General features: G+C 37.1%; 2 protein-coding genes and 1 long non-coding RNA gene across 13 annotated transcripts; 1 reads left to right on the top strand and 2 right to left on the bottom strand.

Annotated features, from left to right (window-relative positions):
• The first annotated feature begins 454 nt into the window (after positions 1-454).
• On the top strand, positions 455-26,097 carry Mondo (MLX interacting protein mondo). 11 transcript variants are annotated; one of them, XM_033329236.2, is made up of 16 exons: positions 455-704; positions 4,785-5,154; positions 15,565-15,671; positions 19,480-19,553; positions 20,197-20,322; positions 20,597-20,831; positions 21,058-21,153; positions 21,236-21,509; positions 21,584-22,121; positions 22,251-22,430; positions 22,560-22,704; positions 22,972-23,069; positions 23,342-23,805; positions 23,893-24,016; positions 24,104-24,233; positions 24,370-26,097. In XM_033329236.2, exons 2-16 carry the CDS (start codon positions 4,802-4,804, stop codon positions 24,489-24,491), a joined length of 3,066 nt encoding a protein of 1,021 aa, XP_033185127.1. In that variant the 5' UTR covers positions 455-704; positions 4,785-4,801; the 3' UTR covers positions 24,492-26,097. The 11 variants fall into 11 exon arrangements, with proteins under 11 accessions (XP_033185127.1, XP_033185128.1, XP_033185124.1 ...); XM_033329237.2 differs by having other exon boundaries at positions 457-704; positions 20,618-20,831; XM_033329233.2 differs by having other exon boundaries at positions 457-704; positions 22,864-23,069.
• On the bottom strand, positions 12,395-14,761 carry LOC143305173 (uncharacterized). Its single transcript, XR_013061912.1, has 3 exons — positions 14,485-14,761; positions 12,725-12,795; positions 12,395-12,643 (listed from the first exon to the last, which is right to left on the bottom strand). It is a non-coding gene; the product is annotated as an uncharacterized LOC143305173 (long non-coding RNA).
• Positions 24,782-27,689, bottom strand: LOC117154329 (RPA-interacting protein alpha). The gene is made up of 3 exons (XM_033329248.2): positions 27,252-27,689; positions 26,882-27,113; positions 24,782-26,816 (listed from the first exon to the last, which is right to left on the bottom strand). The coding sequence occupies exons 1-3, from the start codon at positions 27,351-27,353 to the stop codon at positions 26,482-26,484; spliced, it is 669 nt and encodes a 222-aa protein (XP_033185139.1). The 5' UTR covers positions 27,354-27,689; the 3' UTR covers positions 24,782-26,481.
• Positions 27,690-27,746: the final 57 nt, after the last annotated feature.

The following is a 27,746-nucleotide window of genomic DNA, read 5'->3' as shown; positions in this document are numbered from 1 at the left end:
TGTCTTTTAATTTCTATATTAACGCTAACACATAAAAATATTTATCTTAAATATAGTTCTTAGCTTGTACCAATTTCCAAAAAATAATCGATTTGGAAAGTGATATCAATTATCAGACCTAACCATGGAGAAGAACTCCACTCGATGATTTATTTAAATGATTACCAAACGAATAATGTTATAAATTATAATGGAAATTAAATAGTTGATTCCATTTTATTCTAGACCCATATTTTGCTTTATCAATGCTCTTATCTTAATCCATTAAACATGTTGTACTTCCAGGAACAGGACGGAAAGTACCGCGAGACTTGAAAAAAAGCAAAAGTAGAAAAGGAAACATTGAAGTCTGTATTTGTTTGAATCTAAGAAAGCGGCTCTACTTTAGACGGTGGTTGATGATTGGTCAGAGTAAACGCGCCCATGTCAGCTGTGTGACACAGAGTCGCTAGTCGTCCGTCGTAGACGCGGATTCGTGCAAATGGCGTCACTGGCAGTATGAGCGAGCGTATGCCGTCTAATAACGCGTACGGGCCTCGTCCGGGCGCGGCGCCGCGCGGCCCAGCCTGACGGCGAGCGTGAGTGCGACGATATTGGTCGAGATCGAGGGAAAATTAATACAAAGAGATCGTTAAATTTCGTCGTCAAGTTACAACAGTGCGTACGTATCAACGACGAGTGGTGACACGCAGTGAAAAAGAGAGGTGAGTTGCCAGATAGAGAAAGAAAAGTCGACAATAAAGAATTCTGGTGATTCTTTATAAGAAGTGCTGTGTTACGCATACGTGTTCATTATTCACGAAATAAACGTATCCTCATCATGCATACGCTTTGGGTATGTTTTCGATCATCGACTAATTTTTTTTCTACGCGAATGACGAATCTATATTATGCAGATCTTTTGATTGCATCGATGTTTTTATGCAAGAAGATTTTAGTTAGTTGTTACAAAGTATAAGAAGCGCGAGATACAATTTCTACCACAGGGTAGTAAGATAAAGACGACGATTCAAAGCGAATTTCTAAGCGACTTTTAAACCATGATAGACAAACACGATGAAAGGAAAGGAGTAAAATGTACGCGCAGTACATACTTTCCTCGTTCGATTCACAACCATACTACATAGTGACAGGTGCCATGCGTGTATCATTGCCAAATCTATCTTCACTCTTCAAAATACTATATCGTTCTGTGTATATTTTCATAGAAACGAAATATCAAAAATTAGTATTGTTCTTCAGCGTGATTCTCATCTAAAGTATCATACGATCGTTACGTTTTATTGCTTAATGCGTATATTTGCAATGAAGCGTGTAGTATGTTTATCTTATACAATGATTAAAAATATTCTTATCGTGTTTTGTAGAAGTTTTTATAATACTGTTATTCTGACAAACTATTTGAATATATGCCGTTGTTATCATGTAATCAGGACGGCCATGTTTTTCCCAACTAAAAAACACGTTTCCCGTGGCCACGCGCACGTGTGGGCGAAACAGAATGTTTTTGTTTGCGCCGCGACGAGTTCCTAAATACGACCTATGGTTGCATAAGACATAAGACATAAGAGATCGAGGTGTGCCTATTTGAAAAGAGTTCTGGCGTCTTATAAAAACTCTCTAAGCTCGTTTCTGTCTTCGATACACAGCCAGCCTCGCGAAACGATACAGATTACAGAAACAGAAACGCGCAGTTATACTAATATTGCCTTTCCATACATAAGATGGGATGACAAGTGTTTAAACAAAATAGAATCACAATGGAACATTTGATACAGTACGCATGGTATGTATTTCGCGATTACGTCAGAAAGTATTGCTTGTTATCCTCGTGTACGATCGCGCATTTTCTACTCTTCTAATTTATCGATAGAGATAGATTATCGATAGAGTCTACGGTCATAGAACATGCTTTCCACGATAAGAAAATTTCAGTAGCTATATTAGCGATGCTTATTATATTTTGTTTTCTATAAATATAACAGAATTTTTAAAGCCACACGGGGGAAGGAAAAAACCTTCGTATACGAACGGATAAAGCGGTTAACCTTACCGATACCAAGTGACTCCGGGGTGAAAGGGCATTAACACTTTTAAGATAATAATATAGTGGAATATTAAGGCCATTTATTAAATAGAATTGTTGCAAAGGAAATCCGCCCTGATAAACTTGCTTGCGTAATATTGCAAAAAAAAAAAAAAAATACGTGGTACCGTAAACAATATTAGTAAAATCACGATCATTGTCAACTATGACTTTGGAACTTTTTATCAACGGCTAAATGATATTTTATTCGTCTGTTCGAAAAGTAGTAAGTACATTTTACGTTCATGCGATTGAAATTATAATTGCACGTATTTCATCTATCCTGTGGATAATGTTGGTAAATTCCAATGCGTTTATAAAGATATATCGTCAGCTGTTAATACCTAGTCGATAAATGGAAAAAGATCTACTCCCGAAACCGGTTATAACGGATCAACCCATAATTTGCGATATCGTGTATGCACTATTCAATGTCTATTAGAAATGGACTTCGATTTCCGTTAGACGTTTTCGTAACATGTATCTCGGTGAAGGTTTCCACGCACCTTTATTAGAGGTATCTAACACGTAATGCATGTTAAAATCGACGAACCGTTGAACATACGTTCAAGCTAACTCTTTTACAACTAGCACGATTCTTTACACTTTACAGAATTACGATTGGGGCCAGTCGGTAACCAAGTTGCGGGTTTTCAAGTAATTTAAAATTTTGTCATTCTATTCAAATATATGTAACTTGATGTAGTTTAAACAAAGCAGTATAAATAAGAAAAATGTGCATTATAAAAACACGCTTATATGAATAAATATTAGGCTTACCTAGTTCTTCTGCAACACCCGTAACTACATGTATTAGTTTTCTACGTTATGGCTCAGCATGTTAATTCATTCTGTCATTGTAATCAAACCTCAACTTTCTAATATTCATTGGATTTTGCTTCTAAGAAAAGCTAACATACAATAGGTAAAAAAGTTTATGTGCTTTAGAGACGAAGTAACGCTACGAAAAGACGTACGAATTGATGTGACATTTTTCCGTACGATCTTTAACCTATTAAGACGAGTTAACTCATCGCTCAGATTACCAACCTTTCGGACGCAATTTCTTTATTTAGGGATCTTTTATCTGTTTACATGTCCTTTTATTAAGGATAAATTATACTATATTTACCATGCGTAAAGACAAAATTCGAGCACTATTCCTACTTGTAAGTTATAGTACAAAAAATAAATTAAGTTTACTAAAATAAACATATGTCCGATTTAACATCGTTGCGTCTTATTCTAGTTACCTTATCATAAAGTTATCGTATCTTTATAACGCTACATTTATGATTATTTTCTTATTAAATCTTCTTAATTTATGAACTGCAAAACAAATTATATCGAGTACGATATAATCAGTAAAAATAAAAAAATTAATACGAATTATACCAAAATATGTTTTGTATCGAAATTTTTATTTTTTCATAAGAACGAGAAAGGGGGTTAAGGCGGTAAACAATGATGTGGTTAGGAAGTTAAGGTTTTAAACACAAAGAAAATTGTTTGTATTTGCCCGTAAATGATAGTTGATCTGCAAATATGTGTGGTGTCTAATTTTAGACAGGGGATATCTGCGGTTCTGTCGAAGAAGTCACTGACCATCGAAAATTCTGGCGCGCGGTCACGTTTTCATGGAAATAAGCGGTCGAAACGACGACTTTAACGATTCCCGGTCGTTCAACCAGGCATAAAGGTTGTTTACATGCTCTGAATTCGCACGTTAGCAAAGGATGTGTTCCAATGGGAAACGTTCTCTTTCATTACACTTAAAATGCTTCGTAACAATCGTAACAATAGCTTTATAAAATAAAATACTTAAAAAATTTTTTAATGAGAAGCTTCTTGCATATAATAAGACGCAGGGTTAACGGAAGTGAAGATGAAAAAAGAGCGGAAGCAAAGTTCATAGTAATAAACGAAAAAGATAGACAAGCGTCGAATAGAGAATTGTAGACTTATCAGTGGCCCGATAAATTTGTTGTGTCTGGCGGGAAGGATCCATCCTATCGGGATTGAACATGTAGACTTTGTAACCTAGAGAGATTTTGTGAAATGAGGTCGACTAACACCACTAAATTCTACGTTAACGGCCTTGTTCTAGATTTCTTTGTATTTCTTTATCACCCACTCATACCTTTTTCTTTCTAAGTCTTCTTTTTTTGAAGCTGTGTTGCTACCGTATTAAGAATTCCATGTCGTGGCTAGATTGCGAATATTTATGCAAATTTAAGTTTTTATTAATACAGCTAAAAAAATGAAATTGTTTCACTCACAATTAGAAAATATTAAAAGATGCTATAGTACTTAGCCTTAGGTTACAGTAATTTGAATAAACCACACGCCAATTCGAAATCAGATCAACTTACCAAACATACTACAATTTATAATCGGTTAATATTCGAAGTAAGAAACTTCTGGAATTTTTTGAACAACTTTTTACGGGAACTGTATCGTTCTTTCCCTTTCGATATTACCGCAAAACCTTTAAATTTTTTATCGATGCAATCCTATCGATCTCCAATAATATTCATCGTAAAAAATTGATGACCGAGAACAAATCCGAAGCTAATGAGGAACACGCGATTCGTATTAAAAAAAAAAAGGAGTAACAACAAAATTAGAGAAAAAAATGAAAATTTAAAAAATGGAAAATGTGCGTGAAAATGCGTATCGACGCGACTGTGATCCGCAGAGTGGCGCTGAAGAGGGATGCAGGCCGAACTGGTGTACAGAAAGCCGTTAACAATGATGACCACAACGTCCAGCCAGAGTTTTCATCGTCCTGGGACAGGGAGAAAAGAGAACAGCGGTCGAGACTCTCGCGAGACCATACACTCTGGTCACTTTATGGTCTCTGACTTCGAGGCGGAGGCCCAGGACGACGAAGATGAACTTGCTGTCCCAGTGCCTGACGAGGAAGCTGCCAAGATCGCGATTATCGCTTCCACAGGATTTTTACAAGAGAAATTTGCCACTAGCTCTTCGAACGACAAAACTTCTCAGCAACTCAGCATTGAAACGTCCTTGAACAAGTTGTTCCAGTGCATGTCGCTAGCATACAGGTGAGTTTCTCTTTTCCCTCGGTTTTTCTTCGGCCTGTTTTCTTAAGTTACCAGCAAGTATCGTTCATAATTTTTATTAAATCTCTACGCTTTCTTTCGCTTCTACCATTGCCTTGGCAACTAAGCGATTGCGGATTTTGGCATTAGGTGGTATTGACAAAATCCGCAATCGCTTAGTTGCCAAGCCAATATGTCCAAGCTGCTATTATATAAACACATACGATTCGTTGTCCAAGCAATGAATATCGATTATACCGTTCCAACTAGAAATTGTATTTAAATTATTCAAGAAATGTCCATCCATTCAAGTCGTTCGAATAGTCATGAGTGGTAATGCATGTATAAATTACAAATGGATCTTAATATACGGTAGTTATCTGTCTCTCCATCGATCATGGAATCGTCAAAGTCGTGAGAAATCGCGTTTCAGCAATAGAAAGGGAAATCGAACTTTATACCATCGTGCCATTGAATAGAGCGGAAAGTAGCGTCGCGTAGTCGTCTTGTAACAGTCTCGTGATTTCAAAGTGTTCAGACGTTTTGCAAGAACCCGCAAGCGAATGCGTGGCGTTTCCTCTCGCAATCGGTTCCCTCGCAAGATTAGTGGAACAGCGCAGATTCGATGGAACTGTATTTCGAGCTCGGCAACCGGACAAATGCCGTGCCGCCGGCATTCCGCCTGATAACGGACAATTGAATTAATGAAGAAGAGGCCGTAGAACCAAACGACAACACCGCAATTAAACTCGGCCTCGACGAAGCCGACAGTCTGCCTCCGCGACAATTTCCGTTTCCCCTATACGGGACCGTTCGAACCCCGTCGCGAAGACTTCCTTCAAATCCTTTCCACCTCTCGATCAACGAAGGCATAAATAAAGAAGTAAACTCGTAATCGATGGATCATTGTCCATATTTTGCAAAATTGAATGCAGCAATGTTGCGAACACGCTGACAAACTCTGATACAGCGATCGAGATTAACAAATATTTCTCTCTTGTTTCATATCGTTCTTTCGATAAATCGATTAAAAACTCGCGTTGTTTTGGAATTCGCGCGAATTCCTCCAGTTGGAAATATTTTTTCGAGTAAATTATTTGTCGCTTTATCGTCGAATCTTTTCGATTTTACTCTTGTATCTAATCGTCCACCATTTAACACCAGCAAAATGGATTAATTTGATCTTTTATTTTTTAATGGCCAGTTAATGTGCATCGATTAATCGGTCGATCGAAAGCCTGGATCTATCGAAAGTTTGATGAGCTATCGATCGATTACGGAGGATTAGCGCTTGAATCCAAGCATTAGATCGGCCTAACTAACGTTTTATTGAGATCGGACAAGGAAACAGGCTTATCTAGATTTCGTGTCTTTCTCGTCACTTTGCCACTTAGGTGTGTCGATTATAAGTTGGCGTTATCTGAAAACAGTCGATATCGAGGTCCTGTAATCCGAGCGCAGTGTAATCGAGAACAAGACTCGTTGTTTGGAGTATTTTTAACGTCGAATCGACCAGATGGCGAAAACACTTCTGCCCCGTGGATATAAATAAATATTTTGGTCGACGGTTTTATCCGTAATTCAATTTTTATGCCTCGCAATCTCGTTGTATCTTGCTCTTGCGAAAGTTGGCGAGAAAAAGGAGAAAAGAAAAGAACGTGTATATTTCTTTCGGATACACGAATTTGATCGCACGAATTTGCGACGATATTAAAATTAATTTTTTAACGTGATCGATCTAAGTAAGTCGATACTATCGAAATTATTAGATTTTGTACGCGATATGTGGCTATTTAAAACGATCTAGCCGATCGGAAACAACCTTTGTCCCGAAACGAGGTACGTTCGAAAAATTCCGTGGTTTATCAAGGCTTTTTATGTAATCGATAATTTCGAACGAACGATATTTAACAAGTAGCAATTACGGAGACGAAAACAGATTCGAAAAAGAAGAGTATGCATTGACGAAAATAAAAAATGTTACGTTGAATTAACGCGAAGGTTTCTATAAATTACTCGCAACAACGAACAGGAAGTTGCTGCTAGTTACATTGTACTATCTTGTTATCGTTCTTCATCTTTTATCTCTGCGGCTGTTACGACGATTTCGTTGTAATTATATTCCTGCGATTAAAGTGCAAGAAATTTGTTAATTACGGGCAATTATTTGTACAGGAAAAATTCGTATCTAAACGAGAAAATGTACAACGTGAAACATATTTTCGTAATAACTGATTCTAATTGCCAGAAGTCAGATTCTATAAAAGATAGTCTATATCGTAATTCATCGTCGTATAAAAATGCACAGAATGCATATAACGATCATGGCTAACCGTATTGCTCTATGTTGTTCACTGTAACGCGTTGCTACGTACATTGTCACTTTCGACCAATTGCGTGCTTATCTTTATGATTGTGTCGGGTCTATCAGAAATAAACCAATCAATAATCAAAGCCGCATTCCTTCGTCTATTCGTCGTTTCATCGAAGTATTTTATACACGAAAGTACAAAATATCTATAATAAAGTGCATACATACGTACTTGTAATAATATCTAATATCAAGAGCAAAGCGATCATTTCGGCTTATTAGGCTCTTTCTTCTTCTTTAGTCGGTCTGTTTCGTTTCATAAAAATTCGAATTTGCATAAACATTCATAAATCTTTATTTATAAGCGTATCTGTAATTATATGGAATACGGAAGAGTTATATGTAATTAAATCGTAAAATCGTGGACCTGCCTACTTTCAAGAATTATATGAAATATATTACGTAATTATGCGTAATTATTACGTAATTATATTACGTATATATCGAGTATAAACATTGAAACGTATCGAATGGAAATTAAGCGTAATAAATTATTGTTGCGGATAGAGATCGTTTTTATTGTGAGTTATAAAAAAAAAAAAAAGAAAGAAAAGAAGAAGAGATAACAGAATGCAATAAGACACGTTAAAATGAACTTCGTACAATTAACGGTGTACAATGTAGTTCAGCCATACGCAGAGTAAACGCATTACTTTATTCAGCCGGTCAATCGTTATTTTAGCCCGTCCCGGCGATTGGATAATAAATGAACCTGATATCGTAATTCCGCCGATAGCGTTCCATTGTTATTGTTCCGTCTTCCCGATGAAAGGGTTAATCGATTGATGATGATTTACGTCGGAACTGCAATTGGACGCGCGAAGTGAAAAGACGTATATATCTTTATCAGTGGAAGAACGGTGATATTATTGTCATAATGACGCAACGTAAACGTTCGTCCTGAACAACACGCTCGTAAATTACGTGTACACGTTCACCGTGTCAAAGAATGAGAATAAAATGAAGGAAAAGAGAAGAAAAGCAACGCCGTTTTCTTGAATCTTTAACGGCTCGATAAGGTATATATGTATTATTTTTTTCGCCTATTTTTTTTTTCTTCGCTCAAATCCAAAGGTTATTTTATCGAAAGCGAGATAGACTTCTGGGACGGCAGTCGTATCAGATATATCGGTGGAATAATTCTGACACGCCTCTTGTCCTTCCGTTGTACGAGTGTCTAAGAATGACTGATAAATCGTATTGTATCTTATCGACGTACTCGACCAATAATTTGCTCGACGTTGTAAAGTATCTCCGATACACCTGAAAATCTCTCCTATTTGATCTAAAAATATCGCAAATTTTTGGAGGAAGTTGTTTACTTTCCTCGAAGTAGGAAAGATTTCTTTTTTTTATTTATTTATTTGTTGAAATTACAATCAATTCTCGCGTTGAGAATTTTCAGTAATTTTTCTGGCGTGGCGCAGTGACATGGCTGTTTATTTACAATAAGTTAATACTTATTATAGATAGGTATAATTTATAAGTATTAGTAGGAAAGATCTGTCGGGATTTGTTTTAAAATTTGAAAACCACGTTTAAGTGATAAAGTTGGTTCGTTTTTCGCCGGTGCACGATTTTCGAGAAACGTGAAAAAGATCGTCGAAAGATCGTAAAAATATTTATATCCGATATTTTCCTCGTGAAAGATATGAAAGTATAGAGGAATGGGATAAATAAATGACGCGCTTCTTGATTGGATAGATTTCGTACGAAAGTGATAATACTCGTATTACGTGTTCCTTTAGCTTAAGAAATCATGAATCGACTGTTACTCAACCTAGTACGTGTCTACATATTTAGCTTACTAGCATGGTTTTACGTCAATAGGAGGAAAAATAACGTGAAATTTGAAAGTCATTTAGATGTTTTGTTGCTGTACTACTAAAATAAAAAAACAAAGCTCTGAAACGCCATCGTGTACGTAAATAAGGAACTCGAGAAAAAACGCGGAATCAGAAATCGAAAGAACAATATCGAGTCGAAATGCTTATCTCACGAAGCCCTTAGACTTCGACCAGTGCGTTACGTCCACGGTTCTGCCCGCAATGACGTCATTGTTGTCAGTGCAACCTATGAGCAATATTATTTCGAGAGAGTTTCACGTGTTGCGACCTCGTCGTCGTTGCGTCTTTCGAGACAACTACTCGCGATAATATCCCGAAATGCGCTGGCAATTGCGTACCTCGTTAAAATTGCATTCCATGGAAATCGTCTAAACGACGATCAGATCTGACCATTTTTCCGTTATAGCGCAATTTAACGGCTCCCTAATTGCTCGTGTTATTAAAAAGTAGGAAGAACGGTTTAATCACGATTGTGTTTACATAGCGATTACCCTATGCTAATTTTAATTGACCTCACTAATGAACATATATTATTATTCATAACCTTGCGCACACTTTGTAATGATAAATGTTTCAATTGTAATAATATCTAGTACCGTGACTAATAAGCAAGTACCTGAATGTGTTTAAACAGTGTACTTGGTCGATAACAAGCGTTGCATAGTTTCGATAGGTAACTGTATTTTAGCCTTTGATACTGGTTAACCCGATTTTTCTTCGTCCTCGACGCTTTACTACCGCGGTCGTGCCTTATCTTGGACACGAACCTAATTCACCAGCCGTGAAATGCCGTAAAATACCGTAAAATACCGTATGTGGATAAGATATGTGACACGTTCATTGACGATCCTGCTTGATACCGTTCGACTCTTTGCTCGATAGTAAACCACGTGTTTGCGTTATTCAAGCAGGTATCGCGATCGTTCTATTCGACGTTGAATGGACGTTTGAATGGACGGAAATCAATAGCGCTTTTTTTACATATAGTTCGATGTAGGTTGAACAGGAGGTACTTTATGCAATTAGGTTTGAACGATTTTTTTTTTTTTTTTTTAAGATCGGTCGGTAATCTTTGGTACTTTAAGTGGTTGGTTTTTCACCGTAATAAATAGGAATTGTTTCGGTCATCCGAGAATCACGAGATATCGCACAATTTCGTTTCCGTTTGTTCGAAAAGTTCCATCATTTTCTTAAAGCATAGCTTTGAGTTCCTCCATGCACCGGATACGCCCGTTTCAAAGTTTTCAAATTCACAAACTCAGCGTTCAAAAATATAGATTTCAACGCGTTTGAGAAACTAGGCTAAATAGCTCAATTTGTTCGTAAAGCTGCGGTAAAACTTCCGCGAATGAAAGAGGTATATAAGAGAGAGAAAGGGAGCGAGCGAGAGGGAGAGAGAGAGGGAGTGAGAGAGAGAGGTGGAGGACAGAGAGAGGAAGCTAGAGAACTTCTAAACGGTCTCGTGCAAGGGATAGCGTGAAGCATGCCAGGTCTCCGGTTGCACGGCAGCCGTTCTCTCGCGACACGCGTAACTCGAAAAAGTAAATCGAGCTAAATTACCGTAAAGGCCTGTGTGTCACAACGTGTCTTTTATCGTGCAAGGCCACTGCGTCATCGACTACCGCTGAGGCACCGCTCGCGTGCGCTCAGTGTTCCCCGCGAATATAAGCGCGAACACGCTCGCTTTTCCATCGCACGAGACTCTGTTTTTCTCCTTTTTATCGTTCAATGATTCTCTTCTACCCTCGTATTCTTCTTTTCTCTACCCTTTGATTTTACGATATCTCGTTTCTTTTAATTTTCATTTTCCATCGCTATACTCCTTTCGAAGCTTTTATTCGCTTTTCCGCTTCTTTTTCCTCCCGTCGTTGGTCTTCGTATTCGTTTATTACTCTCTGTCCGTCTCTTTTATTGCGACTATAGAAAACTTCGGTCTCGATCTCTATATCTACACCCGTTTCCAAGTTCTCGTTGTTTTTTACATTTTCTCCTCTTTTTCCTTATCCTTGTGCCTCGGTAATCGTCTGCCACCTTTTATCCGGCTCTTTCGTTTCGATCGTCGAAGCATCTTTCGATTCCGTTTCTCGACGCAGTCGTTTTGAAGCTTTTATCGATTTTTCCTATCTTCTTCTTTTTCTTCTTCTTCCTCTTCTTTGTCGCGTTCGCCTACTACTCGCTACGCGTCTCTTTCGTTTCAGTGAAACGCTTCTTTCGATTTCACTTCCTACGCTCGGTTTGCAGTTATCGTCGGAGTTTTTATCAATTTCCGCCTATATGTATGATGTATACATGTGTACATGTATATAGTTGCACATTCCGCTGAATGAAGCTTAACAACGCGTCTTACCGAACAGTCACGTGAGTGAACCTGATGATTCGTGTAATTCGATATATACGAACATGTGACAAACTTTCGTGATCCGTACTAAACCTACAGCGATACGATTCACCGAGGATGACGAATTTTTAGGGAATCTTTGCTCCTTTGTATTTTTGTATCATAGATAATGGTGCGTCTCGTTGTAACAATGACGCAATTGGGGGAGCATAAATCTCTCGACTCGAGCAATTCGGAATTTTGCTTCGGTGCGTGAACACGCATCATCAAATGGAACACGGTTACAAACACGTGATTATTTACGACGAAGATTACACGTTCTCGTATCGAATTCATTTCCCAGTTGTAATGTTCCCGCGTCTTACAATCGCCACCAGTTATAAACCACTTAGATATTCAAATTTTATTCAAAAAATCTCGAATGCGCATTTTATACGACGTTAAGAAAATATCGACGAAGCCTTAAGAATCTCTCGAGTCGTTTTGATGCTAAGAACTATCAGTTGTACGTAGAATTAAAAAATTCTGCTGCTGCTGTACGTTCTTAAAGTAAGACGATCGTTGCATTGAGAAATTATTTAGGCGGATTACAACAGAGCGTGTTTAAGTCGTTCTAATTCTTCCTGAATTCTTCTTCGACGACTTTCCTGATATTTCTGGTATTCTTCGTACACCAATTCTCTTTCTATTCTTACCGGTTGCGTCGTATTCGATATGATAATCTTTCAATTGGTAAACCAACCAGATTTAATAAGAAAATCGTTACAAACGTGTGGTAGAATTTTCATTCCTCTTCTTCATATCGCATTCAAGTATCGATCGTTTAAATTTATAAAACGAATGTTATTTCCCAACGACGAAGTCTAGGGTTACGATACGTAATGCGACGACTGCGATGTTCATCGATGAAAATAAAAATGTTGCTGCGAAGAATATCTGTAAAAAAACACGTAACTTTCAAGTTTACCTTATCTATCGTTTTAAGATGTCCGAGAAATCTAAAATTTTATCTCTTACTTTCCTTGTATCATCTTTATTTTTCTTCGTTCGATCGTTATTGCACGATAGTCTGTGTCGTACAATTTTGCCTAAAAGATAAAAAGCACAGGAAATTCCTAATATGTCAGCTTATCTCGAAAAAAGGAAAAAAAAAAGAAAAAGAAAAAAAATACTGGATGACAGCGTATTTGACATTACGCAACTTTGTAAAAGAGTCGAAATTAAAAACAAGAAGCTGAAAGCGTTCGATGGTGAATCTAAAGAAGAAATAGGGAAATTCCATGACAGAACGACGAATGATAATCGACTTTGCTCTTCTCTGCCGGATAGATCGAGCCATCGGCTGTACGACGAACAAATAAATCGTTATCTGATAACGAGATGCTCGCGGCTAATTAATCGCGATGGTATTCATCGCGCTTAGAAAGAGAAACAGGTGGATTTCGCGAGACACGACTTTGCGTTCGAGTGGCTTGATTCCTCGATGTTATTTCGCTATCGTACGCTTTCGACGATTCGTTCTGTGCACTCATCCGACACGCGATAACCATTTAATTGTTGTATTAATAGAGGATGATGAGATTCCGCTACATCGGATGCCGAGAGTCTAGAGAAATCCGGACGTTTTATTAATGTTGCACTTGTGCGATAGAATTTATCCATTTTTGGGAAAATTATTTAACGCTTGGAAAGATTTCGACGTCGAGTTGTTCAGTTGGATATATCTTTTTCCATGAAACTGGAGATTCATGTTGACGAGATTTTGAGATATCCGACTAATCAAATTTGATAATTCCACGTAGCAAATGTCCGATCGATAAGGAATCGACTTAGATTCGAATCTAAATTTCGTATTCTTGATAAATGGACAAAATGGACGGTTCGGGAGAATAAAATCGCTTTTTCAGATACTAAGACCACACACAACGGATTTTTTCTTTATTTGATCATTTAATCGATCCCATTTTTTATCGTACAGAGAATCTTCCTTGGAAAATTTTCTTAATTAATATCGTCGATCTTAGCTCTTTATCGAGATCAGGCAGATAATTTTTCTAAAGATGAAGCGAGCCAAGACGATTTTCTAATCGCCTGCGACTCTTCTACAAACATTATTTTATCTTTCTCAGAGGTATTATACAATTCTGATTATTATTACGATTATGATATCTTTCTCGCGTAATTCGATCACGATCTCGGAAGAAATTCAAACGTTTAGCAGCCACGCATATAATATACGTTATATTTGAAAAATGAAAAATAATTTTATCTATTGAATTTGATAAATTGTTTACTGGAAACTTCGATATGCCGTAACTGAAATACACAAATAAATTGCATAAACATATTAAGTTGGAAAGATTCGGTGCAGCCTGTGTGTCGCCTCTGTCCTTATTTCTCCTCTTATCTAATCGATTTAATCTACGCAAAAATGAAATGCTGACGGTGGACTCGGCTGATCAGAGTCCCATGCCAAGAAAGGAAGAATATCCGCGGCACTCGTAGTAACGCGAACGCTTGTTAGTGGAAATCTTACCACCATTTCCAGCTGTTGGCTTTTCGACGATGTTACATCGCCGCGAACTTCGATAACGAAAAACTTGTACCGGCAGTAGATTCTTACGTAGATCGTTCGATTCTCGTTCCGTGCAGAATGGCAATCGTATACACGTTGCCTCGGAAAAGAAAGGGAAGACAAAGGATCGAGACGTAATCGTTAAAATACAAAGAACGAGATTTGTGCTGTAAAATGAGAAAACGTGCCTTGTGTAACTTACGCCTCGCAGGATTTCGCCGATAACATAAATTGGATCGTGTAAGCAGTTTTTCCATTAGTGAAAATAACAAGCTCCTTCGACTCGCTCGTGGATATTTCAACGAACAGGTCATCGTTGTTTCCGATCTAGCAAACCCAAAGCCACGGTATTTCGGTTCGTTCTATCTCGTCTATTCGCTGGTCGTTCTGTCTCGCTTATATTTAGCCCGCTCCTCCTCCTCCTTGGGATAAGTACGGAAAAGTGTTTACCGTGTTCGAACAAACATACGTAGCTTCCTTGACGATAAATCCGCTGGCGAATCGAACGTCGTTAGAATATCATATCGTAAAGATAACGTAATCCACGAAACTTTTAGATCACCGTAATGTCTATGTAGGTCGTCTATGTAGGAAACCATTTTTCCATTTGGCAGACTAACGTTAAATCATTGGATTCGCTGAAAACGTTGCATCGTGGCGTTAAACTACGAGGAAACGTCTCGATAAGGATTAATTAGTCTTTCTTGGACCTGGAAATCTTATCTGGATGTTGCAAAGCTCCGTCGATTAGCTGCCGAGTACTTTACTACGACGCTAACTTACTACGGCAACTTGCTTCAACTATATTCCGCGAAAGCAGATAAACTCTGTGTTTGCGTTTCGTGTCTTGTCTTAAGTTTTCAAGCTGTTTGCCGACCATTTACATTCGCTCGTTTTAAGATGTTTCTCCGGGTATATCTTGTTTTTACGGTGATTCGAGTAAATAACTTTTAGCTCGAGTCATTTTACGATCGATTCGCACATTTTCACTTTCACGTATTGTTCAACTTCTCTTGCGTTCTTTCCATCGTCTCTGACCAAATTGTATTCTTTTTTCTTTCTTCTTTTCTTTTTTTTTTTTTTTTATCGTTAGAAAGTTTCTCAAGTACAGCGATTGAAATTTATCTTCCACCTTCGTCCAACGAATATTTCGTTTATTTTCTATAACAGCGTTCGTACAACGAAACGGCGAACTCGTGTAAAATGCACGCGGTTCGTCGATCGAACGCTCGGAATTTGGGTTTACAGTGGTATGACGTATGGGCATTTGAATTTGTTCCAGACAGAAATTGACATCGCCCAAGTGGAATCGGTTCAAAGGGATCAGGCTGAGATGGAAGGACAAGATTAGACTGAACAACGTGATATGGAGGTGCTGGCACATGCAATGTAAGGAAACGCACGTGTGAACAGAACGCAGAACCACGACCGTCGATGCACTATAAATATAAAAATAACGTATGTTTAATACGAGTAAGATCGTTGAAACGATCAGAAATTAAGCGATCAGGATGTTCGACGAATTAACGCCGATTGTATAAAAGACGCGGGATTCTTTCGAAAAATCTATAGACGAAGTACAGGCGATATAACCGGAAATAGTAGGCGAATCCCGAGACACATTTACACCTCGAAACAAGTGTAAATTTTGCTTTAACCTTTAGGCCTTTAACAATCGTTTCGCGTGATAACCCGAGGCCGCCGTGATAACGACGATCGTTAGTTTTATTTTTCTCGTAGCGACAACTTTTTTCCCCTCGGCCAACTTGTCACGGTCAACGGTTACGGTTCGAGGGTCACGGTATTCGTCGGAGAATGAGCCAGGAAAAGAAGAAACGCGTTTTCGAAAAACTAAAACGTTCCAGACCTACTTACGTTCTGTATTCTTCCGTCTTTACAACGAAATTAGAATTTTACGTTGCTCGTGTTTTCCATCTGTTTAAATAAACTGTTAAGTTTCATCTTAAATCGTACCGATTACGAAAACCTATCGATCGGAATCGTATCGTGTTTGAAATTATTTTGAGCCATTACAATTTTCCGAGCATTCGAATCGAAACAGTGTTTGTGTTAGTCGAAACTTGTAAACCTTCGGAATCGCTCAAACGTTATTTCACTTCGAATTAACCGCTTCCTCCCCTTTGTTCGTCCACTTAAAACATCGTTTCCTATTTTAAATGAAAAAGTTGCTCGTCCGGAGCGTGATAAATTTCAAATTGCGAAAGCCTCGATATTGATATTAGTATCGTACTACTCTTTTCGTAACGCGGAAAATTTCTTCCGAATTTAGACTACACTGTCCCGATGTACCTATTTTCTCCATTCGATCGCGTTGTTTATCCCTGGACGACAATGCCGAATAAAATTTCACCTGGTGCGAATTTTTTAATATCATCGTGCCGCAATCTCATTTACAAGACACCGCTGCGAACGATAAGTTTGCTATTGCGTTGGCAATTAAATGATTGCGGATTTTGTCATTAGATGGTAATTAGTTAAATACAAATTTAGATACAACAACTCGCTACTTTCTATATCCCTAAATACGCTACTGGACGTTTCAACTTGGCTTTAACTCGTTGAATTTTTCACTTGCAAAAATATACCAGGTACATCTGGGACAGATATAGCCAGGTACGTCAGCCAGGTATAGTTGTTAGGCTTTAAGGGTTAATTATCTTTCGTCGGTTGGAGAATCGCAGGATTGAACAAAAAATTGAGGAATTTATTCCGCAAAAAATTTGGAAGACAGTCACGGTTTTTCAGTTACGATCGAAAAACAAGAGTGGGGCGAGATAAAACATAATCTAAAGCCAAATTAAATTGATTCAAGATATTCAGTCGCGAAAATAAGACGATAGTCTGTGGTGGCGTGCACAATAAAGAAATATCTTGCACGTGACACGCCAGTGACAAAGAATCCCCGCCAGCGGCTACCGAGCGTGGTTTCTTCGCAAGTTCCTGCGAAACTTTCGAGCAAACTTCAGTTTCGCGAATACCGTCATACCAGAAAATTCGAAATTCTTAGTCGCCGCGAAATTGCGTCGTTTCTTCCATCCGTTCGGCTTCCGACTTCCAATTTTTTAGGGAAATCGAAACGGCTTTTCGCATCGCACGAGACCGATTCCGATAATAGTCGACCTAAATATTTCGGGTTAGTTTCGAAACAAGTTCCAAGTTAGAAAGTAAGTTTGTTGGGAATCGAAGCACCGGAGGAATCGACCGAGGTAAAGTTGAGCGGAGCAGGTGATTAAAAAGAAATCCAAGTTAAAGTCTTTGGATCAGTGGTGACGTAAAACAGAGCTAGTGGCTACGTTATAGAACGAACGAGGAATTATTCTTACTTTTAATTTCTTTTTCTTTTTTTTTTTTTCTTTTTTTTTTAAGAGAAACAAAGATTCGTACTGTTTGTTACTAAGGTTTAAGACTAGTCGACGAGTTAATTTTAACGAAGAAAGCACGATACATCGATAGGTATCGAGATCACATAGGCAAGAAGATGTACTTTTAAATAAACCGATCCGCTTGAATTGTGCAAGAGACACGAGCGAGCGCAAAACCGTATCTCGTTCACTGACATTTCGATCGCCGCGAGTGCTATTTTTAAATCCACCGCCTCCGCGTTCCCGATTGTCCACTCGTCAGACTTGCAAATATTCATTTACTCGTTTCTCGTCGATTAACGAATAAAATGCCAACCGATCGAGCAAAGAATTACAGTTACATGTAACAACGAGAAAGAAATAAAACTGCGTCACGTCGTGATAATGCCAAAATTTAAAGGTAAACGAGGTCGGTAGTAAGATCGAGAGACACGGGAAATCGTGTAAGTTGTACGTAGCTTAGCTTCGGACGAGTTGACGTAAAAGAAAAGAATCTCGAGTGGTTCCTCGTTCGTTGACGCTTCGTTCACGCTGAGAATCGTGTAGCGTAACGTTCGCAGATTTTACGTACAATTCGTGTTCGATCGCCGACTGAAAATAAGCAAACGTGATATTTTCCATTCGACCCAATACGCAATCGAGATCGATAACAATTTGTTTGTCGCATATCTTTGTTTTCCATTCGAAGCGAATATCCGCGATTTTATTATTCCTAAGAATATTCCGCAAACTCTTGCAAATTTATTTTAAAACGCCAACTCCATTTCTTCGAATCGCTTTAATTTTTCTCTTCTTCTTCTTCCTTTTTTTTTTCTTTTTTTTTTTTTTACAAACTTTACGCTTTTCTGTAATTTTGTATCGCCACCGTAAGTCGATCGAACATACTTTTCTTAACGCGACGTCGTTTCAACTTTTCGCTTGAACGTCGTTTCATTCAATTAACGGGACGAAATTTGTGCATCAAGGGAAAAGGATAGGAAAGGTGCAGCACGAGCAAAGTGAAAACGGAAGCTTGATCGAGTTGGAGGCGTGAAACGGAGGGACATCGACTTTAGTTCGCAATCGAGACAGCATCGCAGGACTTTGTACCTGCTGTCGTTAGTGATTACGAGAATTATTTCGCGAGTGCGCTACAAAATGCGTCGCCGCAAAGTCGGCATCGGGACGCTTGCGTCTCTTCTCCGATGCAACGAGCATATCGAGCATGGCCGTAGGTCGAAGGGCAGCTAACTAATCATTTCAAACGTTCGCGTGGTCGACTCAATTAAGTTCGTCCAAGGAGCACGCATCGTGGTTCGTATATGAACTTTTTCTTTTCAAATAAAAAGACGCGACGTTCTTCTCTTGGAAAAATCGATCTTTCGGTAGCTACAAAATCATTGTGCTACCTTTAGATGCGCATTCGATCAGTCGTGGTTCCGTTGAATCGATGTACGCGAATCCATTTGCATGTCATCGCTGGAGATCGCAATTTTTCTTCTTTTTCAATCCGGTGAAACAGATATTGCCGCTTCCTTTGGATCATTTTTCACTGTAATGTACTTTTCTATTGTTTCTACGAGAGCTTGTTAAATTCGTCGTAGAATAAGGCAAATTTATATTATAAAGAATTTATATTATATTTGATATTTCATTTTTTTTTTTCTTAAAGAGGGAAGAATTAGCGGATGACGTAAGATAAGGTAAATTTGTATCGTGAAATAAGGAAATTAAAAAATTTAATTTTTTTCCGGTTTTTTTTTTTGTTTTTGGAAGAGGATCGGTGATAGACGCATGTTATAGCGCGAGTTTCAGTTATCTTTGTATCATTTCAGTTATATTGAAGCAGAACACGCTGGTGTGCCAGTTCGCGTCTCCATTGGATGTTGATACTCATAATAAACCCGAGGTACGTTTAGTTATCACTTAAACGATAAGAGTTCGATGCTTGTCGAGCATTTTTCTTGCGGCGATCTTGCACAGAGTGTCTCAAAGTGGAATCGAACAATTTTTGTTTATTGTCTCGACTACTTGAAAGAACAAAAGAACCGTCGCTATCTTCTTCGAAGCTAGACGTTGAAGACGATGGCCGTATATAAAAACGAGCGTGTCCTGCAAACCAAACAGCAGCTCTCCTCTGTTTAAAAGTAGAGACTGTCAAACAATCTACTTAAAATAGATCGCAATTGAGTGTAGGAATCAGCGGTATATTCGAAAAGTGCTTTGTAAATGCAGGGTAATGGATCGCTTAAACGACGTCTGTTAAACTTCCTGGTTACAGAGAATTATTTTTGTAATTGCGTTAAAAATAACTTGACGACGTTGAAAGATCGATAGAGAAAGAGAGAGAGAGAGAGAGAGAGAAATCAGTTCACCAACGTTAGAGCGCACACTGTAAAAATGCCAATTGCTTTCTTATGTTCTTTAATTTATGCGAAATTAATTTTGAGACACCCTGTATTTTGTAATGAAAGAACACGATCGATAGCCGTTGTAAAGTTTTGCAACTCGATAACGACGTACATAAATTTAAAAGATGTGTTTCTTATCAGGCGGTTGTCTTAGAGGGCAAATACTGGAAGCGAAAACTTGCTGCTGTTACTGCGGAGTACAAGAAATGGCGTATGTTCTATCGGAACAAAATCCTTGGCTGGACGAACAAGGATGGCACCGAGATGGTATTCCTCAATCCACGAGACACAAATTTTCTACGATTAAATTTGCATGAAACTGAGAATTAAATATAGGCGTATTGCTATTGCATTTGCCTCGATTAATTTTTCAAATTTCAAGCAAATGTATTTTTCAATTAGGTCGAGTTTCAAAACGTAGTTCTGTTTCCCTTAGTTTCCTTATCGTGAAATATACTTCAGCTTGCAAAGATGAAAACGTTAAATACATTTGAATTTTACAAAATTTCTAAGAACCACTGGTATTTCTTATTCATAGTAGAAAATGGCGGTATCGTTTCAGATGGAATCGATGGACGTGTTAGATTGGGGCAATGGATTGGGGATCTCGGGCAACTATGGAGCAGGTACAGGCAGCACACACGGTGGGACCAGTGGGACTCCAGGAGGAGAGAGTATGATGGTTGATGAAGATTACATGGAGCTCATGACTGATACGTTATTTTCGACAATCAGTTCAAATCAACCAATATACTTTCCCGATCCGAGAGAAATTGGTAATTCGCTAAAAACTAAAATTATATAAAACGAAAATAAGTGCAAGACCGATAAGGATAGCGGAGATGATAAGAGAATAATACGTGTGTCGATAATTAGAGCGTTGTAATAGGAAGAAGGAACGACAAAAGTTGAAAGAAACAACGCGAACAGTCTAGTTGATGTAGATGTATCGAAACAGATGACACGATAAACTTTGTTTTATACGGTTGCTTGTAATTGTAGCGCGTGGAGCTAGTCTGGCGGATTTTATACAACCCAGCTTGGGACCGCTCCAGCCAAATTTAGATGATTTTATGGACACTCTTGAACCGTTGCAAGGTATCCGATCAACGTGAAATTCACTATATTGTAGGTATGGACGATAACGAATCAATAATATTCATAAATCGTAATCTTTTAGAATTTTTAAATTCAAAGTTGCCCCCTGTCCCGGAAGAGGACGACATGTTTCGAAATAGCACCTTGAACACGAACTATCCTGATCTCGACTTAATGACGCCTATGAATCAGATAAACGAGCTGAGCCAAGAATCAGCAGCGAAGAACGAGCAAGCTTCACAGCAGCCAGCGTTAGCACAGAACGAACAAGGAGGTACTATACAGAATCTGCAATACACTGCAAAAATATATACTCAACCTCAGCCAGAGCCAACGAATGCGTTCAGGAATAATATGTGAGCATCGATCGTTCATTACTTAGAATGTTTTACAATGAAATTCTATTTTAACTTTTACATGCACGTTATAGAACTCTGAGTGAGAATTATAGTACCATACAACAAAGTTATGAACCCGCTGCAACCAGTCAACCTGTCAGGGAAAAAAGTCGACCAAGTAGAGTTTCTTCGAGGAATAGTCGAGTGATCCAGCAACCTCAACAACAACGGACGTCAACGTATCAACGAACAGCGCAACAACAAAACTCAGCGTACCAACAACAACAAGCTTCGCAGCAACAACCTTACGCCATGGAGATCCAATCCGTTCAACTAACACCGGTTCAAAATCAAGTGCAGATGCCAGCGTTGAACGACCAGTCTGCTCATGCGAATCAAATCCCGCCTATCGCTGCTCATGTTCAAAATCTGGTGACGGTACAGCAAACTTTTGGACAAACGAATTCTACAGTGTCGACGCAACACAGGAGCATCAGGCCTCTACCACCGGTCGCGCCGATCTCGTCAAAACCGTACAAAGTCGTTCAACCGCAACAGTGTTATAAGTTTCCCACACTTCCGCAAAACTTTAATGCGCAGCAATGCAAATTCAACACTAATAATTTCAAGGTATTTATTTCACAGATACGACGTGATATGTCTTGTTTCATTGAAACGTGGTGTTCGATTTGAATAATGCATTAACGAGGCGGGAGACTGTGATTAGCAATAGAAACAGATTATCGTGATATTTTTCAGACACACCCACCACAACAAGTCGTATCGGTTTCCACGGAGCAACCGTCGCAATCACCGATACTGTTACAGTGCAGACCCTCCGGTTTGGATCTCACCACGCCGACCGTACAACCTACGAAATTGTTACCGCAACCTGCCGCGTCCAATTCGGAGAAAGAGGAAGTTTTTGCCGTACCCAAGGTTCATACGCAAGCTACAATAATACCATATGAAATATAAATCAATTTTTTCTATTCCCTTCTATGATACACGAAGCATAGGAAGTTGAAGAAATTTATAATGAAATCACGAAAATGTTTTCTGTTTCAGTATCAGATGAAAGCAAGGAATAGGTCTCGAAGTAGTTCGTCCTTAACCGCATCAAGAATCCATCCGCCACCATTAGTATCAGCGGCGAGCGATCCCGCTCTAAATCTAAATAACAATGTTTTGCTCGCACAGTTACTCACGAATAGTATGTATTTTAAGAAACGTAATCTTTGTACGGCTTTTCTCTATATTTTATAAATCATTTAATGGCGACATGACGCACAAATTATTGAGAAATCGATCACACGGTATTATATATTTTGTCGATAAAGAATATTATGAGAGCTTCAATATCGTTACATAGACACATCTGGTGTACACACAATGAATATGACGGCTGATAATGTAATGCCGACAGTGACCCAAACAACTACTACTATGAAACACATCTTACCTATGTTTCCACCTTCAGCTTCGCCTACGCAGGTAACAACTACCCACCATATTACCACGCCGGTCACTGTCCAAACTATGCAAACATCTACGATCCAAGTGCAACCGCAACAACAGGTATATTTTTTATTGCATCTTATTTCGAAATCAAAAGTTATTTAAATCAGTGTCATTCAAGAAGAGGGTACTCTCTAATATTCATAAAATTGACCCAACGTTTTTACGCTATAATAGCATACGTAGTAGATGAAACTCTTTAGTTTGAACCACGAGGACTTAAATAATAAGTCACATAAAGATATTATATTACGTAACATTAATACCGACGATAATAAATCTTCAGCTTGTATAATATTATATGACGTGTTCAACTGTATGTTGCATATTAGGCAATGCAACAGACTACTTGCAGCCAACAAATGCTATTAAATACAAACACCCAAGCGCATCAGTCACAAAATAGTCCCGGGTCACCAAAGGATAGTTCTAACGCACACAGTCCTCAAGGGTTAAACCTCAGTCCTTTGCACAGTCCGATGAGTATAGGAAGCCCATTGTCACCGAGTAGAGGTTACATAAAAGGTGAATCAGAACGGGGACAATACAAAGAACAAAGACGAGTCGGGCACATTCATGCGGAACAAAAACGTAGATATAATATTAAAAATGGATTTGACATGCTGCACAGTTTGATACCGCAGCTTAATCAAAATCCGAACACGAAGATGAGCAAAGCCGCTATGCTGCAAAAAGGAGCAGATTATATCAGGCAGTTAAGGGCGGAGAGGAATCAGTTGAAGGAGGAGATGGATACTTTAAGACATCAAATCGAGTGCCTTAATACGTCTATTAGGTAATAAGGAAATTAAAAAAGACAACAGTTAACATTATTTCTTTTAAATTGTTATATAAAACTTATATATTGAACACTTTGTTACAGTAATTGTCAATCCATGCTTCCTGCAACGGGTGCTCCAATTTCTAGACACAGAACTAGTAAAATGAAGGAGATGTTCGATGAGTATGTACGCACGCGTACACGGGAGAATTGGAAATTTTGGATCGTATCCTTCTTAAAACACTTTTTATGTTTTTTTTTCTCTGTTCTCGTTCGTGAACATATGTTATACATTTCCTTAGAAAATGATTAGTTCAGTGTATTGCTTGAGCCTCTAATGATTTCTTTCAATACCTCGGTATCCACCGCGAGTATCGAAGATCTATACAGAAGTACAATATTGTGGGTCGAGCAACATTGCTCACTCGTTGATCTCAGACCAGGTTTGTATCTTTTACGAAAAAACATTAGTAGTGGCATAATAAAGTATTAATATTAATAAGTTACATTTATAAATACACAGAATTATTAGTCATTAATCATTTTGAATTATTAATCATTCCTTGTCTTCGACTGTAGCTGTTCTGAACTCCCTAAGATATCTGTGTACTGCCACTGATATTCTATCAGATCCTGGTCGCCTGCCCGAAGAAGCACTCGCAGCAGTTAATCGCACGGAACGGCGACGATCAACTCAGTGACCAATTATAATATGCGAATAAGTCGCGAAACGTGATTTGCTTAGACCTTCGAAAGAACGTGCGAAAGAAAAGCAGTTACCGTAGCAGTAAGCCAATTTAGGAGAGAAACTTACGTGAAAATTCTTAAGACGATTCTTTTTTACAGTAGTAAACCTTCAGATTTCCTTTTGCAACGATTGCGGTTAAGAATGGAAAGAACTTAAAGTGCAATTTTTCCCTATCCTTCTCAAAATTGTGACCACAAAATTTAATAATTAACTGTTAAAAGAGTATATGAAGATGTACATGAATTTACTCGCAAACATTTAACAAAATATATATTATGATATACAGACTGTTACAAATTTGGAACACGTTGAGATTTGAACATCCTTTTTTTTATAGCGGTTATCGCAATTGTTCATATGTTCGCATAAAATATTATAAAAAATGAGAAAGGACATTCGTATTTATTAGGTAATTATATCATATGCGTTACGTTTATGTTCACTCAGCATTAAGAAAAGAATTATATATAACTTTACATTTCATAAATTGCGATAACAAATTTTTGCGATAAATTCCTTTCTTTTTTCTTCTCGATGCTTCATTAAATTCATTGTAATACTTGATCATACATACATGAAAAAAAAGGAAGGAAAAATGTGTAGAGCAAACCATTCCATTATATTTTTACTATGCTTGTTTTTATCTAAATACGTCGTTTATGACAGTGATAAAGAAAAGGAAATCATTATCTTTGGAAATTATTCTCTTTCTTTTTAGATATCGTTTCTTACTATTTTTAAGATAAATATATTCGTAAAACTATATTGCGGACTTAATTATATGTTACACTGTTGGTATATTTTTATAATAGTTGAAATATAAATAACTTTCGTCAAAAAATCGTTTACTTTTAGAAAGTCTTTTGTTAAGATCGACGAATAAAGAATCATTTATAATTAACGTCAAGTAATTAATTACATTTTTTTATGTTACTTGAAAATATATACTTGAGTATACCTAGATGAAATCGGTGCCATGAAATTATAACAAGAGACTGGAGTAAGAAACATAAATTGTTGAAAATATCTGATTAATCTTTTAGCGTGAAAACTGCAGTTTAAAACTAAATATTTTCAAGTTCGATCTTGTATTCTATGATGAATAATACAGCTGTTGATACTTGCATAGTAATACCTTTGAAAGGATAAAAAGTTTATATTGCAGATAATTAAACGCATACGAAGTAAAAAAATGGGTTGCTCACAAATTACAAGATTATTATATACTATTAATGTTATTAAATATGAAGTTTTTAATACGAAATTTCATGTGATAATGTACAAATCATTTATAAAAGAATTGAACCATTAGAGCTTAAGCTATAAAAGACTTCTGCATATTGTAATATTGTTAGCTTTAATATCAATTGTATATAGCAAAATGTTGTAAGCGGTGAACAATCTTTAAGAACTTCTAAGGTTGTTTTAATGATTGTAGAAGTATAAATTTTACATTTTGCAAATACCTGTTCAATTAATTTTTACAATATGCAGTTGTTTTTTATTTAACTTTACATTGTGTATGTATAAGTGATAAATAATATAAAGAAATCAACAAAGGGGGATGTTTTTTGTACAATATGTATCATATAATCTTATAAAAATCCATGTATTATTATTCTGATGATTACCTTAAAAGAAATTAAATTTTACTTTTTCTCTCTCCTATGAGCTTAACATTAAATATTATTAATTTTTTATTCATGTTTTTTTTATTTCTAACATTTTATTTAAAAAGAAGCATTTTATTATGTAAATTCTTTTCTGGATATTAGTCTGATATCCAGCATTAAGTTTCATTCAAATGTCCATCAAGTGTATTATGTATTAAGGGATTATTACTAAAAACTTAAGTTGGACATTGATTATATAAAAAAATATAGTTCTTTTCATTGATTGTATTATTCTTGAAATCTTTTAATAATTAAAGAGGGAATCAAAACTTATATTATTGATGCCCACGTGGAACATTCGTCACAAACTAGATACAAGGACATCTTATTGTTCTCAGACAGAGGAAAAAAGCTAGGTGTTTTTTTACATCGCGCAGAATGGTTATTCACACAGTTATTAATACGATATCCTACTTCCTTTACGCTGATACAATTATTCAATGCAAAATCACAAGATATACAAGTTACATTATTTTGTTTTTGTGTTAAATTAGATCTCTGACATATAGGACAAATAACTTCTTTGTCTTGTTCATCTGCAGTGAGAGCTAGTATTTCAATTTCTTCTTGTGTCATTTTTTCATATTCTTGTAATATCCACTGTTCTATAAATAACAGATAAACATTATAATTTGCTATATAGAGTAACGATTAAAGCTATTAATTTCACCTTCTTCACTGAGTATTTCATTTTCTAATTCTTCTTCTTGATTAAGCAATTCATTAAGAAATGATGTATTGTCAAAGAAAGCCGGATCAAGATCTCTAGTTACGAGGTTATTAAATTCTTTACGTACGATTTCAGTCAACGTATCTTGTACATCTCTCGAATTACTTTCCAAACCAAATCTACGTTTATTAAATAATTGTCCACGTTTCTCTCTCATTCTTTCTCGACATCTCTAAAATTAAATTTTATTGCACTGATAAATTTTTGTTGGAATACGACACAATTGACAAAGCATTATATTGGATTACATATGAATTTTATTAATCTTAAATTTACAGAATTACAAATTCGAGAATATCAGATGGCTAACCTCTCGCAACACCTCTTGCAATTTCGGAGAACTGTGTCTAAGTTTATTAGCACTGTTCCTAATTTTTAATTTTATACTCATGGTTGGACTTCGATTCTCCATGTCTTTCTTATATAATTAAATACTATTTTATAGTGAAATTATACGAAAACAGACAATACAAAACAACACAGAGTAGACTGACGTTTACAAAATCGCTACCACTCTCAATGAAGCATGATAAAAAGTTCATTCGAGTGCTACGCATGCGCAGATGAAAATTCTATTTAAATATAAATTTGGATTGCAGAATTAATTATTATCAGGATAAAACAAAAAAGAGTTAAAATGTTTTCATAGCTTCCAAAACGAGAGTTACTCGTTTCAACCAAAACAAAAAATTCTTCATAGCTTGGAAACTATTAATTTTTCGACCCATGTTTATTAGGATTTTTTTCATAATTTAGTAAGTACTATCTATCCTAAAAATCATGAACTCTTTTTTTCACCCTGTAT

This window comes from Bombus vancouverensis, chromosome 3, assembly GCF_051014615.1.
Source record: "Bombus vancouverensis nearcticus chromosome 3, iyBomVanc1_principal, whole genome shotgun sequence".
NCBI classification, from domain to species: domain Eukaryota; kingdom Metazoa; phylum Arthropoda; class Insecta; order Hymenoptera; family Apidae; genus Bombus; species Bombus vancouverensis.
This window is presented reverse-complemented; position numbering and strand designations above follow the sequence as displayed.